Source organism: Myotis myotis, unplaced genomic scaffold (assembly GCF_014108235.1).
Source record: "Myotis myotis isolate mMyoMyo1 unplaced genomic scaffold, mMyoMyo1.p scaffold_m19_p_18, whole genome shotgun sequence".
In the NCBI taxonomy this organism is placed as follows: Eukaryota; Metazoa; Chordata; class Mammalia; order Chiroptera; family Vespertilionidae; genus Myotis; species Myotis myotis.
The window spans coordinates 11,002,907-11,018,239 of NW_023416322.1; the positions used below are offsets into that span (position 1 = coordinate 11,002,907).

Consider the following 15,333-nt stretch of genomic DNA (forward strand, 5'->3'; position numbering starts at 1 on the left):
TGTTACAAATAAAAGGACGAGGTGGACATATAGACCAACATATTTCTGATTGGAGACCTCGATAAGCCTATAAGCAGTGCACCAGCATGTCCCTCAAACCTGCGCAGGTGGAGAATGGTCAGCTGACGGCGGGCAAGCGCAGAGCCCCAGCTGCCAGCAGACCCCCGGGTTAGAGCGCGGCCAGGCCACGCCCCTTTCCCTGCGGCTAAGGCTCCGCCCAGGGCCTTGGCCCCGCCTAGCGGCCCGCGATTGGCCCGCCCGCCTAAGCGTCACTTCCGCTCGGGCGTGGCCCAGGCCGTGCCCAGCTGTGGTTCCGCATTCCAGGTTTTGTAAGTCTGAGGGTTGCTGTGTTTTGTAAGTCTGAGGGTTGCTAGGTTTTGTAAGTCTGAGGGTTGCTGTGTTTTGTAAGTCTGAGGGTTGCTAGGTTTTGTAAGTCTGAGGGTTGCTGGGTTTTGTAAGTCTGAGGGTTGCTGGGTTTTGTAAGTCTGAGGGTTGCAGGTGGGGCGACGCCCTTCGTTTCCCCTGCTCACCTCCACGAAAATGACGGCTTCTCGCCGGCTGCGAGCGGCACCTCCTCGCCGTCCCTTCTCTTCTTGGAGCTCCGCTGGGATCCTGTTGGTGACGCTCGCGCTCCGGTTTCCCGCACCCACCGGTAAGGGCCTGGGGAGGGGTGCGCCCCGGAGTGGGCTGCAGCGGGTTGGGGAGCCGGCCGCCAAGTTTTGGGGAACTCGGAGTCATCTGCGGACTTTCAACTGGGGGCGGGGGGTTCTGAACCGAACCGCCACATTGTTCAAGGGTCAATTGTGTAGTTAAAGTAATGCTAAGAAAGCAGACTTTTTTTCAAAGTAATACCATTTTATTTTAAATGGCGTTCACTCGCTTGTAAAAATGCTCACTTCGCTAATATGAAGTCTTATATTTTGAACTAGTTTAGTCCATATTATTTCTATCTGTGAAATCCCAATACTTAAATAATAATTACCTCTGCCCATAGCATGTCTGCACTCCACTGGGTGCAGAGAGTAGCGGGAAAAGAAGGCAGATGACCCTGGCCTCTGGGAACTTGCCTCCTGAGAGGAGGCTGAGCCTGAGGTGACAAGTCACCATCAGTTTGCATTTCAAACTGTGGACGAGGACCCTGATCTGGGGCTGCATACTGTAGATGATGTCCTAGACCAGGGGTGGGCAACCTTTTTCTGAGTGCGCGCTAAAACCAGCAAAAAAATCTCTGACTCAAATTCTTCTGCGTGCCAATCCTAATTTTTTGAGAACATGTTACGCCTACTTGATATCTCTCAAGGTGTACGTATGTGAAGAACCTTGAAGAAATAATAAAATTAATTCGAACGACAAAAACACAGTATATGATGATGAAAAATACATTTATTTTTTAATGTATTCATGTCCACTGATAGTCCGACAGAAAACTTTATGACTCCGTTTGATATTATCAGGGGACTTTTGCTGCTGCATCACTGATGACAGAGATTTTATATCCGGTTTATATTTCGTGACCTTTAGAGATACGCACGAGCTACTACTTTCATCCGTCAGGCTACTCCTATTACGAGACTTAACAAAATTCATCACTGAGAACAAAGATTCACAAGTGTATGTGGATGAAAACATGGAGAGTAATGCTGTTGCAAAGTTTTTTAAACAGAACAATTTTTCTGAAATGGCATTCCAAGTCCTCAATAGTTCGTTTTCAACACTATTGAAATTGCTCTTCCACTCTCTCGTCAATCCATATCTATGGTCTTTAAGATAACTTGTTATGTAAAATTATTAATTTATCTAAGATGCACCTACACTGAATTTATCTGAAAAATAAAAAAGTCGATATTAAGAAAAAAATTGTAGCCGAAACCGGTTTGGCTCAGTGGATAGAGCGTCGGCCTGCGGACTGGGGGGTCCCAGGTTCGATTCCGGTCAGGGGCATGTACCTGGGTTGCGGGCACATCCCCAGTGGGAGATGTGCAGGAGGCGGCTGATCGATGTTTCTAACTCTCTATCTCTCTCCCTTCCTCTCTGTGAAAAATCAATAAAATATATTTAAAAAAAAAAAAATTGTAAATGGAAGATTATAAGAGAGGATTTCGCGTGCCAGCAAAAGTTAACTGGCGTGCCATGTTTGGCACACATGCCAGGGGTTGCCCACCCCTGTCCTAGAGCTAGGGGACAGGTGAGTGTGAAATGAACTGAGAAAAACTGGGGAAGGAAGCACACCGATAAGTCATTGAAAACCAAGACTAATGCTGCTGTCTCTTTAATTTACTGTTGAATGAATGTTCACTTTATTCCCTAAGAAACCATAAACTCACCAAGGACCTGCTGGCTGCCAGGCCAGAATCCGTGGCTGGTGGAAAAGAGAAAATACTTGACTTTCATGTCTTATTCTCTCATGCCCAGATGCCTGTGATGAGATACCAAAATATGACTCTATGAAAGCCAGGGGCAATCCTGTGCCCCCTGTAAGTGCTGGGTTTGCAGTAGAATATGAGTGTCGCCCAGGATACAGGCTTATTGTTCCTTTTGTTCGACCCACCACTACTGTTTGTCAGCCTGATGGCACATGGGCACCTCCTCGTCTACAGGAGGCCTGTACAAGTAAGTACACAAGACTTTTTATTTTTATTCTAATGATCTTCATACATTTTAGACGGCATATTCTACTACAGTGATGGTTTTCTCATGTGGATGTAGGTTTTAGATAGTCATGTATTTTTTTGTTGGTTGTCTGGGTAAATGTGAATCTTAAGTTTGGCCTTTTAATAGTTATAGAAAGAAAAATACTATTCTCACAATAGAGCAATGTGGAATTTTGGTTTTGATTCAGATCTGTTTTGGAGTTTGTATAAAACAACGAATTTTAAAAATTTCTTTCAGGAAGACAATGTCCACAGCTAGCAGAGTCCCTACATGGCCGTGTAGAAGGAAATTTTCAGTTTGGTTCACAGGCTAACTATTCTTGTGATGAGGGGTAAGTAGAGGAAATAAGTCAATGTTACTACTTCTATTTTTGTTTTGCTTCTCTTCTAAGTATTCCCATAATGTTGATTTAATTTTGCTTTGTGTGTGAGAAGTTGTACTTATAGCCCAGTGGTTCTCAACCTTCCTAATGCCACGACCCTTTAATACAGTTCCTCATGTTGTGGTGACCCCCAACCATAAAATTATTTTCGTTGCTACTTCATAACTGTAATTTTGCTACTGTTATGAATCGTAATGTAAATACCTGATATGCAGGATGTATTTTCATGGTTACAAATTGAACATAATTAAAGTATAGTGATTAATCACAAAAACAATATGTAATTATATATGTGTTTTCCGATGGTCTAAGGCAGGAGTCCTCAAACTTTTTAAACAGGGAACCAGTTCACTGTCCCACAGACCATTGGAGGGCCGGACTATAGTTAAAAAAAAAAAACTATGAACAAATTCCTATGCACACTGCACATATCTTATTTTGAAGTAAAAAAACAAAATGGGAACAAATACAATATTTGTATTTGCATGTGGCCCGCGGGCCGTAGTTTGAGGACCCTTGGTCTAAGGCGACCACTGTTTTTTAAATCACTTTCAGTCTATCAGTTCACTGCCCTCTGGCTCCAAGACTGATGAGAAATCTGTTGATATTCTTATTTAGAATCCCTTATACCTGATGATTCACTTCTCACAGCTTTTCAAATTCTGTCACTGGCTTTTGAAAGGTCAATCGTTATGTTTCTTAGTGTGGCTCTCTTGAGTTCATTTTACTTAGAGAATGTTGAGATTTTTGAATATTTTTATCTGTCTTCCATCAAATTTGGGAAACTTTCAGCCATTGTTTCTTCAAATATTTTCTTTGCCCCCTCCTCTCTGTCTTCTCTTTCTGAGAGTCCCACAATGCGTATGTGATCTGCCTATCGATTTTCCACAGGTCCCATTGGCTCTCTTCACTTGTCTTCATTCCTTTTTCTTTCCGTTCTTCAGACTCAATACTTTCCATTGGCCTTTCTTCCGGTTCACTGAATCATTTTTCTGTCTGCTAAAAACTACCTTTAATTCCTGTAGTGAATTTTTCATTTTTTTTTCCTTTATTGATTAAGGTACTACATATGTGTCCTTATTCCCCCATTGCCCCCCCCCCCCCAACCCCCCCCACACATGCCCTCACCCCCTGGTGCCTGTGTCCACTAGTTAGGCTTATATGCATGAATAGATAACCTTTGGTTGATCTCTTCGCCTTTTTCATTTAAGTTAGTGTACTTTTCAACTCCAAAATTGCCTTTTGGTTTCTTTTCAGGTTTTCCATCTCTGAATTGATATTCACATTGTATTCATTCTGTTAGGGTTTGGCCAGGGACATGGGCTGTGAAAGAATTCACAACTGAGAAGGAATAGATGCAGAGAGAGGCAGTTTATTTTATTTTCCAAGGGAGGAAAGGGCCAGGTGCCTTTTGGCAGCACAAGGGGCCCAAGGTGGGGGGTTGTTCTTCTATAAGCATATTAGGGAGTAAATGGCAGCTGTGGCAAATGGATGAAGAAGGGAGGGGGATCGGGGACTTCACCTTGACGTTTTACAGATCCTGGAGGCTGTCCTGGGAGCTATGGCTTGTTTGTCCTTTAGCCACAGATGTCCTACAGAGGTGTCTGTTAGCATCTTCACAAGCCTGTAAAACCTTCTTACAGGGAAAGTTACAGAGGGTTCAAGGCAGGAGCAGGGCGGCTTGGGTATGAAAGGTAGGGAGTAGAGCTCTTCTACTAACTAGAAACTTTCTGATGTAATTTCCCTGGAATCATTAAAACAGCAGCGAAGGGGGTAATGGGGGAGGTGCAGCCTGCTTTTCAAGCCTGCTTGAATAGAGAGGCACTTCGAATAGGGAAGTCTGCAATCTCCACATGCTTCTCATACCTTATGCAAGGTTACTACAAGGAAAAAGAGGCCTTTTCTTCTCCTTGTACATTCTTTTTTTTTCTTTTCTTGAATTTCACTGCCCTATCCATTAATTTCTTCCATTAGTTCTTCCATTAGTTCTTTGAGCATCCAGGTAGCAGTTATTTTAAAGTCTTTGTGTATTTGATCTGGAATGAGGTCTTTTTTTCAGGGATCATTTCTGTTAATCTTTTTTTTTCTTTGAAGGCACCATACTTTCCTATTTCTTTGTATGCCTTGTGATTCTTTTCTTGAATTGGACACTTGAATTCTAATAATGAGGTAACTCTGGAAATCAAATTCTCCTTCCCAGGGCTTGTTATTTTCTTAGCTCGTTTTAGTGTTTTGATTGTTGTAGGGTCGGAGGATCAGCCAGATATGTAAACTGAAGGTCTTCTCAGGTCTTTTCTGAGTCTTTCCCTGGGCCGGCACAGTCACCTAATTTCCCCCACCTGTGCATGTCCTAGATTTGATGTCTGTCTCCTGAAAGGGGAAAAAGCAAAAATTGAAAGGGGAGCAAAGGACACTGGATCCTTAAATATCTGGAAGTCACTTCAGTAGGCAATAAATGGGCTTGCAAGAGTAGGGGACATGTAACAATAATGACTGCCCACTTGCTGTCTTTGAGTTAGCGTTTCTTTGTGATCAGTAGTAGCAGTCAGTAATAAGTGCATAAATCCCTGGTATCTGTGAGGACAGAGTTCTTTTTTCACTCCCTGTTTTCTACAGGCTGTTGCTAAGCTGCCCCAGGAGCACGTGTATAGCTGCCTGCTGTGGGAGTGGAATGGGTAGCTACCATTGTGCTCAGAGCTGAAAATGACTGATATTAAATCAATTTCCATGTCCAAGTCCTGCCTTAGAAACTACAAACCTTTCAGGGACACTATAGTTGCAAAATAGTTACATCATGCACTTTTTAGCATTGTAATTGTTGTTTGGGAAGCAAGAGAGATTCTTGGTGCTTCCTACCTTATCATCATCCCCGACTTCTCTCCTAATCTGTAATAATAAAAGGGTAATATTCTAATTAGACCAGATGTTCTTCCTGATGACCTTCTGGATGAAGCCAGGGCTGCAAGAGAAGCCCTGGTCCCAGGTGCCAGAGAGAAAGAGAGATCAATTGTGAGAGAAGCCTTAATTCGTTGCCTCCTCTACACATCCAGACTGGATTGGGCCCGAAACCTGGGTGTGTGCTGACCAGGAATCAAACCACACCTTTTGGTGTACAGGAGGACACTCCAACCAACGGAGCCACTCTAACCAGGACCTGAGGAGTATTCATAAGACTTGAAACTTAGGGAGCACGTTCCACATGCTAATTCATCTACTCACAGCAATCCCACGAGGTATATACTGTTATCCTCTTCTCATAGATGAGGAACCTGAGAAAGAGAAAGGGACTTGCCCAGCTCCAAGAGCAAGTCAGTTGTGGGGCTGGACTCCAATGCAGGCAGGGAACCTCTCGGGCCTGACCTCTCTCCGCAGTCATTGTCCTGCCTGGGCAGATGGCATGAACTCGGGCACATGGGAATGTTGATGTGCCTGCTGCAGATAGCAGAGAGGCCAGACCGACAAGCACATGTGTAGATAGTTTGCTCTAGGTCAGTGTGTGCTCAAATGCAGCAACTCTCTCTTCCATTAAGTTATCGATTTAGTTAGTACTTTCATGATAGGCTATTTACGAAACTTTTCCCTCAAACTACTTTAGTGCAGAAAAACAACCATATAAAATTTTTCTTCGATATTATATGCATTGTGTTAACTGGTTAAAAAAACAGCACAACAGTAATCTGTTTTTCTTTTTATTTAGATATTACTTAGTTGGAACACCAGTTCTACGTTGTGTACTTGCTGGAGATGGGAATAATGTGGCTTGGAGTGGTGACCCCCCACAGTGTGAAAGTAAGTATATTCTGTCTTTAGAATTTCAAGCAGTTCCTAAACTTTTGGCCTTAATTTGACTTTATCCTTTTAAATTTAAAAAGACCCCCACATAGCTTTTCTTCAGTTGAGCTATGGCTATTGCTATTTTATTATATTGGAATTAACCTTGAAAAGTTTTAAAAATAATTATTTATTAAGAACAGTATGAACAATACATACTTATACACATATCTTTTAAGGAAAACCAACATTTTCAAAAAAGTGAAAATAGTGGCATTATTTTACATGTTTGCAAACTCATCAATATGCGGCTTCAATATAGACCTCGATTTGGGCTGATGCATTAACACACCATTTTCACATTTGGCAAATTGCACTACACACTCTTCAGGATGAAAAAGATCAGACTTTTTTTTCATAGAAACTGTTTCAAATAGATATTGGATATTCAACTAGAATGTAGAAATCATATGTTAATGAATTTATGGAAGCAGTTCATAAGGCATTACTAATGCTGTCTTAATCTTTTATCTTTTCTTTTGTGTTTCCTGTCCTCTTTTTTTATCTTTTTAAGAGATTTTGTGTCAACCGCCTCCACAAATAGAACATGGAATATTCAGCAATAGCCACAAGGATACATTTGAATATAATGAAATGGTAACTTACCATTGTAATCCTTCGAATGGGCCAGATGAATATTCACTTGTTGGAGGGAGCAGACTGATTTGTTCTGGGCCAAACAAATGGAGTAGTGACCCTCCTGAGTGTAAAGGTAATGACATTTTTATTTATTTTTTCATTTGTAAATAGTATGGAAATACTTTGTAAATACTTGACTAACAAGTAAACAGAATAGCTATATATGCTATTCTGGAACTGTAGTCAGCAGGAGGCTTGGGTTGCCCCCGGCGATGGAGGAAGCCAAGCTTTCCAGCTGCCCTGGCCAGCCCTAGGCTCCGCTCAAGGCTACAAAGTTTCAATTATAGAAGATAAATCCCAGATATCTGCTTCCAGCCCACCCTGGCCTCCGCTCAAGGAGGCACTGAAAAAAAAAGAAAAGAAAAGGAGAGACTGGGAGCTTGGGTTGCTGGGGGGTGTGGCCAGCCTGAAAACAGCCATCAGCCCCTCACCCAGGCTGGCCAGGCACCCCAGAAGGGATCCCAATCCTGAAGGGGGTGTGGCCAGTCTGAAAACGGCCCTCTCCCCTTCACCCAGGATGGCCAGGCACCCCATCAGGGACCTCCACCCTGAAGGGGGTGTGGCCAGCCTGAAAAAAGCCCTCAGCCCCTCACCCAGGCTGGCCACACCCCCATGGGGTGAGGGTCCCCGCTGGGGGCTTGGCCAGCCTGCAAACAGCCATCAGCCCCTCCCCCAGACTGGCCAGGCACCCCAGAAGGACCCCCACCGTGATCCAAGACACCATCCAGGGCAAACTAGCTGGCCCCCACCCATGCACCAGGCCTCTATCCTATATAATAAAAGGGTAATATGCAAATTGACCCAAACAGCAGAACGACTGGGAATGACTGGTCACTATGACACACACTGACCACCAGGGGGCAGACACTCAATGCAGGAGCTGCCCCCTCGTGGTCAGTGCGCTCCCACAGGGGGAGCTCTGCTCAGCCACAAGCCAGGCTGATGGCTGCCAGTACAGCGGTGGTGGTGGGAGCCTCTCCTGCCTCCTCAGCAGCGCTAAGGATGTCTGACTGCACCTTAGACCTGCTCCCCACTGGCAAGTGGATATCCCCTGAGGGCTCCCAGCCTGCCAGAGGGATGTCTGACTGCCAGCTTAGGCCCAGTCCCCCCAGGGAGCAGGCCTAAGCCAGCAGCAGGTGGACATCCCCCGAGGGGTCCCAGACTCTGAGAGGGCACAGGCTGGGCCAAGGGACTCCCCCCCGCCCCCCCCGAGTGCACAAATTTTTGTGCACCAGGCCTCTAGTCTAATCTAATAATAGACAAACATGCTAATTGACCGTATCTTCACTACACTTCCCATTGGCTAATCAGCGTGATATGCAAATTAACCGCCAACAAAGGTGGTGGCTTATTTGCATATGTAGGTGCCAAGCAATGGAGCGAAGCCTGTTGGCCCTGGGCAGGAGCAGCAAGCGAAGGCCGGCGTGGCGAGCGAAGAGCGAAGCCCGCCACGACAGCCTCTCCCGGCGAAGAGCAAAGGCCTGGGTTCCGGGCACCGTTGGAAAACTGGTGCCAGCAGCCAGGGGAAGGGGCCCCCGAGGGACTGGACTGAGGGACCCACCCGAGTGCACAAATTTTTGTGCACCAGGCCTCTAGTCCTATATAATAAAAGGCTAATATGCAAATCAACCAAACAGCCGAACGACTGGTTGCTATGATGCGCACTGACCACCGGGGGCCAGACGCTCAATGCACAGCAGGAGCACCGCTCAGCCAGAAGCCAGGCTCACAGCTGGTGAGCACAGCAGTGGTGGTCAGAGCCTCTCTTGCCTCTGCAGCAGCGCTAAGGACCCCTTGGAGTGTGTCTGATTGCAGGTTTAGGCCCGCTTCTCCTAAGCCAGCAGTCGGACATCCCCCGAGGTGTCCTGGACTCGAGGGCACAGGCTAGACTAGGGACCCCCTGCACCAGGCCTCTAGTTACAATATAAATATGAGCGATAGACTTGAAGAAGATATTTGCAAAGCACATGTATATAGATCTCTGAAAACAAGTAAGAAAACAACCAATTTTTTAAAAATGGGCAAAATATTTGAATAGACCTTTTCCACCAAAGAAGATGTATGGGTGGCAAAAAAGTACATGAAAAGTTACTCAATGGCATTAGTCACAGAAATGTAATTTAAAAGCACAATGATATACAACTAAACACCTATTAGAATGGTAAAACTAAAAGGGAAAAAACCATACCATTACAAAGATATGGAGTAATTAGATCTCTCATACATTGAAAGTTAAGAATCAAAGTGGTATGTGTATTTAAGAAAGCATTTGATGATTTGTTATAAAGTTAAAGATGCACTCACCGTACAACTTAGCAATCCAAGTAAATTAATCCAAGTAAATGTTCACATAGAGCCCTATTATGAGAATATTTATAGCAGCCTCATAATCGTCTCACATTAGAAACAGCCCATCTTTCTCAGTTGGTGAATGGCCAAACAACCATGGTGCATCCATATAATGCGATAATGCTGCGTAATATAAAGGATTGCGCATCTAATCTTACAAGTACAGAAGTGAATCTCCAATGCATTATGCTAGGTGAAATAAGCTGTACTCAGAGGCTGTGATCCCATTATGACATTCTGGAAAAGAAGCATTACAGGGATAGAAAACAGATCAGTGGTTAGCTGGTGGAAGGTGGTTGAGGGATGGGGACAGGGAGAATTGATTACAAAGTGGCATGAAGGAATGTTGGAGGTAATGGAACTTTTCTGTGTCTTTACTGTGGTGATAATTACATGGTTAGTATTTGTGTTGATCAAACCTCATTCAGCTGTGCATAAGGATGCATTTTAACATATGTAGGTTATATCCAGTAATTCTAAATTACAGAAACAATTTCTGTGATTAATATCAGTTCAGCACAACAAGGAATAGATCAATGAACTTGAAGTGAGGACAGTTGAAACCAACCAGATGATTTGAAAGAAATATTTTTTATTATATCTAGAAAGACTTATAACCTGGGGAACAACTAGCAGTCAAATATGCATGGAGAATAGCAAGGAGTCAAGTATGCATGTCATTGGAGTTCAGAGAGAGAGGAGAAACAACAGTATAGGTGATTATTTGAATAATTATCCACATTTGATCCATAACAACCACCCCACAAGTCCAGGAAATTCAGTGACCCTAGCAGGATAAATAAATTTTGAAATTTTACCAAGAACCCCCCGCTGAAGTAACCAATCATGGTAAAACTTCTGAAAACAAACAAAAAGCAGCCAGTGAGAGGGGGAAAGCAACACCAACATATTACATTCGCCCCACCCCTCTCAGTAAGAATGACAGCTGACTTCTCTTAAGGAACTTGTAACTAGAAGACAATAACATCTACTAAACTGCTGACAGAAAAATAAAACAGGACACCTAGAAATCTCTGTCAAGGGAAAATATTACTAACCTACAGTTGTGAGCGTCTGCCCCCTGGTGGTCAGTGCACGTCTTAGGAACTGGTTGAGCTGTAGACAGAATGATGGACCTAGGGGTCGGACACTTAGCTTATTACACTTTTATTAGATAGGATAGGGTTACTGGCTGTGTTCCCTATGCTGTACTTTACATCCCCGTGACTATTTTGTAACTGCCAGTTGCTACTTCTTAATCCCTTCATCTTTTAAGGAGAAATCTTTTAAAACTGAAGGTGAAATAAAAACTTTTTAAGGTAAACTAAAGCTAAGGGAATTGTCACCACCCTACCCGCACTACAAGAATTGCTAAAGGACGTTCTCTTGGCTGAGGGGAAAAGATACCTGATGGACATTCAGGTCCACATGCAAAGAGGAAGAGCTCAGTCCAGTTTATTCTCATAAGATGCTCTCTGTACTCACTGCCAGTCAGTGTTTTATTTTTTTGCAAATTCTGCCAAACCCATTACTGGATCCTGAAATCAATCTAGAAGGTCAGGACCAGGGTTTTTGTTCTTGAGAAGTAGAGTACAATGGGAAATACCAGAGTCTCAGTATTAACTTTTAACTTTATGTCAGGCCTGTAGGATTACATACTGGTTTACAAAGGAAAACGTCGTTTTTGGTTCCTGGGTTGGAAGCCAAACTGTATGGAAACACTGCCCTGGCTCCTTGGCCTTTCTGTGTCTTGAACATCCCAGTTCTTGTCTGTTGTCAGTCCCTGAGAACCTTCTCTCTGCATCTCTGCAGAGCCAGCTGCTTTCCAGCTTTCACATTTGAGCGGAAGCGTTTTCTCATCACAAGAGCCTCTCCTGCCTTGGTACAGAAGCAGGGCACTGGACTCAGTGTCAGCGTGAAATTGTAACAGAGCCCTAGGGCCAAAGAGCATCCAAAGGCTGTGTTTGAACTTACTAGGAAATTGTCCCTGGGAGGCAGACCTTTCTCAAAGCTTGTCAATACTGGGGGGAAATGTAGGAAAGCCAATAAACCTAATGACATCTCTTCTAGGTGGGAGAAGATGTTGGATGGCGTGAAATCTATTTACCTGGAATTAAAATGCAGGAGTAAAGTTTTTAAAAGAAGAGGAACATCCTGCCTTCCATTCCTTCCCTCTTTGTTCACAGTGGAAATGACTACCTCGCACTTGGTTTTCTCTCCTCGGCTAAAACAGCTTTTCATTAATTCTGAAATTTCTTCACTTTTCAGTGGTCAAATGTCCATATCCATCACTCCCTGATGGAACTATTGTGTCAGGATTTGGGAAAAAATATTACTACAAAGCAGGAGTTGAGTTTGAATGCAACCAGGGTTATTCCCTTCAAGGCAGCCGCAAAATTGTCTGTGAAGCTGATAATACCTGGGTACCTGAGATTCCTCGCTGTGTTCAAGGTACAAAGAATGTCTTTTACTTTCTTTTCCTGTTTAGATTTTATGTCTTTGAAATATAAGTGACAGAGTAATTGAAGTGAAGCAGTTTTAGTATTTATGTCTTAACATGACACATGTCAAAGTCACAAAGAATTCTGCTTTTGTTACTTGTGTATTTTCATAGGGTTGGCACTTTATGTATATCACACAGGCTATAAATTTTTCTTCTTTGACTTTATGTGTACTGCATAGCAGCCATCTTTAAGAAAATTGCAGCATGGATATTTTCATCTGAATAAGTTAAGAAAGAAAAGACCTTGATTCCTAAGCGGTTAATCCAGTCGAAATTATTTTCTTTTCCAATGTTGACTTCCCCTCCTCCCAGTATCACACCACCGATTTTGAGCCCTTCAGATTTAGTAACATCCTACTTACACTTTCAAAACCTTTTAAATTCCTGGTGATTTTTAGAAATCATTTCAATTCCTAGGTATTTTTTCATAATCCTTTAACTATCTGGTGATTTACACTCATTCATCAATTTTAGTAATGAAAGGCGGCAGCACATCTTTACAGCCATCCTACTTGTTTTACGTAATGATTCTAAACTTACTTTCCATGGTCCTCAGGTGGAAACAGCTCTGTTAACTTGGCAAGTTATGTAAACTTTAAATGTGTTTATTTACATGTAAAATTGTTCACTGCCTTCCTCACTGGATGGCAGGAACCTCTAAGTGGGATCCATTAAAACATTTAGCACAGTATCTGGCATATCCTAGTAGGAAGTTGTTAAAGGAAGCTACATGCCTTAACAGCATCACTCCAGTACGTCAGTGAACAAGAAGATCCATGGCTTTTGTTTTTTAATGTTTGTTTTCTGTCATCAACGTTGCTATTTTATCCATTTTAAAAGTGATCTATCTGATGACACCTTTACAGGGTATCTTCCTGATCCAGGACAAAGTTTCATTTCCTGGAGTGCAAACAGTTCCATTCTTTTTCTATAGTGCAATTTCAACTGGTATTTTCGGGTGGTGTCTCTAGAACAAGACATTGTTACTACCCTCCACTCCCATCTCATACAGTTATTCTTTTTGTCTTTACTGGGTCCTTTTTTTTTAAATCCTCACCTGAGGATATGCTTATTGCTGAGAGAGAGAGAGAGAAAGAGAGAGAGAGAGAGAGAGAGAAAGGGAGGGAGGGTGGGAGGGAGGGAGGGAGGGAGGGAAGGAAGGAGGAGGGAAGGAAGGGAGGAAGGAAGGGAAGGAAGGGAAGGAAGGAAGGAAGGGAAGGAAGGGAAGGAAGGGAAGGGAAGAGACATCAATTGGTTGCCTGCCATATGCAACCCAACTGTGGATCAAACCCACAACCTAGGTATGTGCCCTGCCTGGGAATTGAACCTCAACCTTTTGTTTTATGGGAACATGTTGTAACCAACTGAACCACCTGGCCAGGGCTTCACCAGCATTTTCATTTGGGAATAGAAACTAAATTTTATAGCAACTGAAATACAGGGAAAAAACTTACTTATTGAAATGAAATGGAGGACTTGTTGCATGGACTACTCATCAATGGCTCAGCCTAAGACTTGAGAGATTATTTTCATGTGGTGGAAGGAGTTGTCTTCCTGATTTCAGTGCTGCTTTCTTTGGCTTCTTGGTTTCAGCAGAAACAAGAGACAGGAGCAGTAGTGGGAAGAGCATTCGCCTGGGCTGACCTCACTAAGGGCCCTCGATTGGTTCTGCTTTCTCATGCAACATCATTTCTGTGGGCTTTAATTTCCTATTGGTTGAGGGTGTTGAACTCAAATCTCAATCAGTGGCTTTCAATTTGCTTGTATATTTTCTGTTTTCCTAAGATCTTAAAAATTGAGGGAAGTTACGCATGTTAACATGGTAATTAGAACACCTTTTTATAATCCCTGTGTATGTGGCCCCTGGTAGTCTCCTTGAGTGTCTCAGTTGAGCGCTGTGAGGTCTGGGGAGTGGGGTGAGAAGAGATGGTTTTTGCATGTGAAGTTTATACTCATTGACCCATCGTGTTTATGCACATGTCCTAGTGGGTATATGCACTGTGGGATACTGTTTGTTGATATACTCTTTTGAACGAGTTAACCATGAGAATTCATAAAGGGTTTATAAAACACCTTTATAATTTAGCATTTGAAAGAAGAGCAAATTGATTGTGAGAAAACTTTATAATAAACTATAGGGGTTTTGTATTTTTAATAATTTTTTTATTGTTGAAAGTTTATATAGTTTTTATATGCCCACTTCCCCCCCCCCCCCCCCATTGACTCCTTCCAGTCTCCCTCCCCTCAACCCAGGCCAAGTTTATAAACTATAGAGTTTTTTATTTTTTTTAATATTTTTTATTGATTTCAGAGAGGAAGGGGAGGGAGAGAGAGAGAGAAACATCAGTGATGAGAGAGAATCATTGATTGGCTGCCTCCTGCAGGTCCCACATTGGGGATCTAGCCTGCAACCCAGGTATGTGCCCTGAACCATGGTCTCCCTGGTTCATGGGTCGACGCTCAACCACTAAGCCAGTGGTACTCAATCTTCCTAATGCCGCGACCCTTTAATACAGTTCCTCATATTGTGGTGACCCCCAACTTCATTGTTACAAATTGAACATAATTAAAGCATAGTGATTAATCACAAAAAAACAATATGTAATTATATAGGTGTGTTCCGATGGTCAAAGGGGTCGCGACCCACAGGTTGAGAACCGCTGCCGACTAAGCTATGCTGGCTGGGCAACTATAGCATTTTTTTAAATATCAAAAATCAAAATTTTTCATGGGCCTGTGAAATATAATTTATTAGTTAAAGAAAGAATCAGTAATAATGTAATAATGATAAGGTAGGTCTAATTCTGCTTATATGAAAAAAATATCCAAAAAGTACTGAGTGAAAAGAAAAGGATAGAAATGATGTACTGTAGCATAATGCTGCTTGAATGGTATTTTTGAAAAGAAACATATGTTTAGCCCTGGCTGGTGTGGCTGGGTTGGTTGAGCGTCCTCTCAAACACCGAAAGGGTTGCTG

General features: G+C 42.9%; 1 protein-coding gene across 35 annotated transcripts in view; it reads left to right on the plus strand.

The window, feature by feature from the left end:
- The first annotated feature begins 311 nt into the window (after positions 1-311).
- Positions 312-15,333, plus strand: part of LOC118673464 (membrane cofactor protein-like) — a 108,025-nt gene continuing 93,003 nt past the window's right edge. For 34 of the 35 annotated variants that reach the window (XR_004973376.1, XR_004973377.1, XR_004973378.1 and 31 more), the window contains exons 1-6: positions 312-652; positions 2,413-2,610; positions 2,890-2,983; positions 6,732-6,823; positions 7,380-7,577; positions 12,122-12,304. Coding sequence is in view for 32 of the 35 variants with exons in the window: in XM_036344280.1 (XP_036200173.1) it covers positions 541-652; positions 2,413-2,610; positions 2,890-2,983; positions 6,732-6,823; positions 7,380-7,577; positions 12,122-12,304 (877 nt within the window). In the remaining 3 variants the exon portion in view is untranslated. The remainder of the gene's footprint in view (positions 653-2,412; positions 2,611-2,889; positions 2,984-6,731; positions 6,824-7,379; positions 7,578-12,121; positions 12,305-15,333) is intronic. The other variant, XM_036344304.1, reaches the window with a different exon arrangement.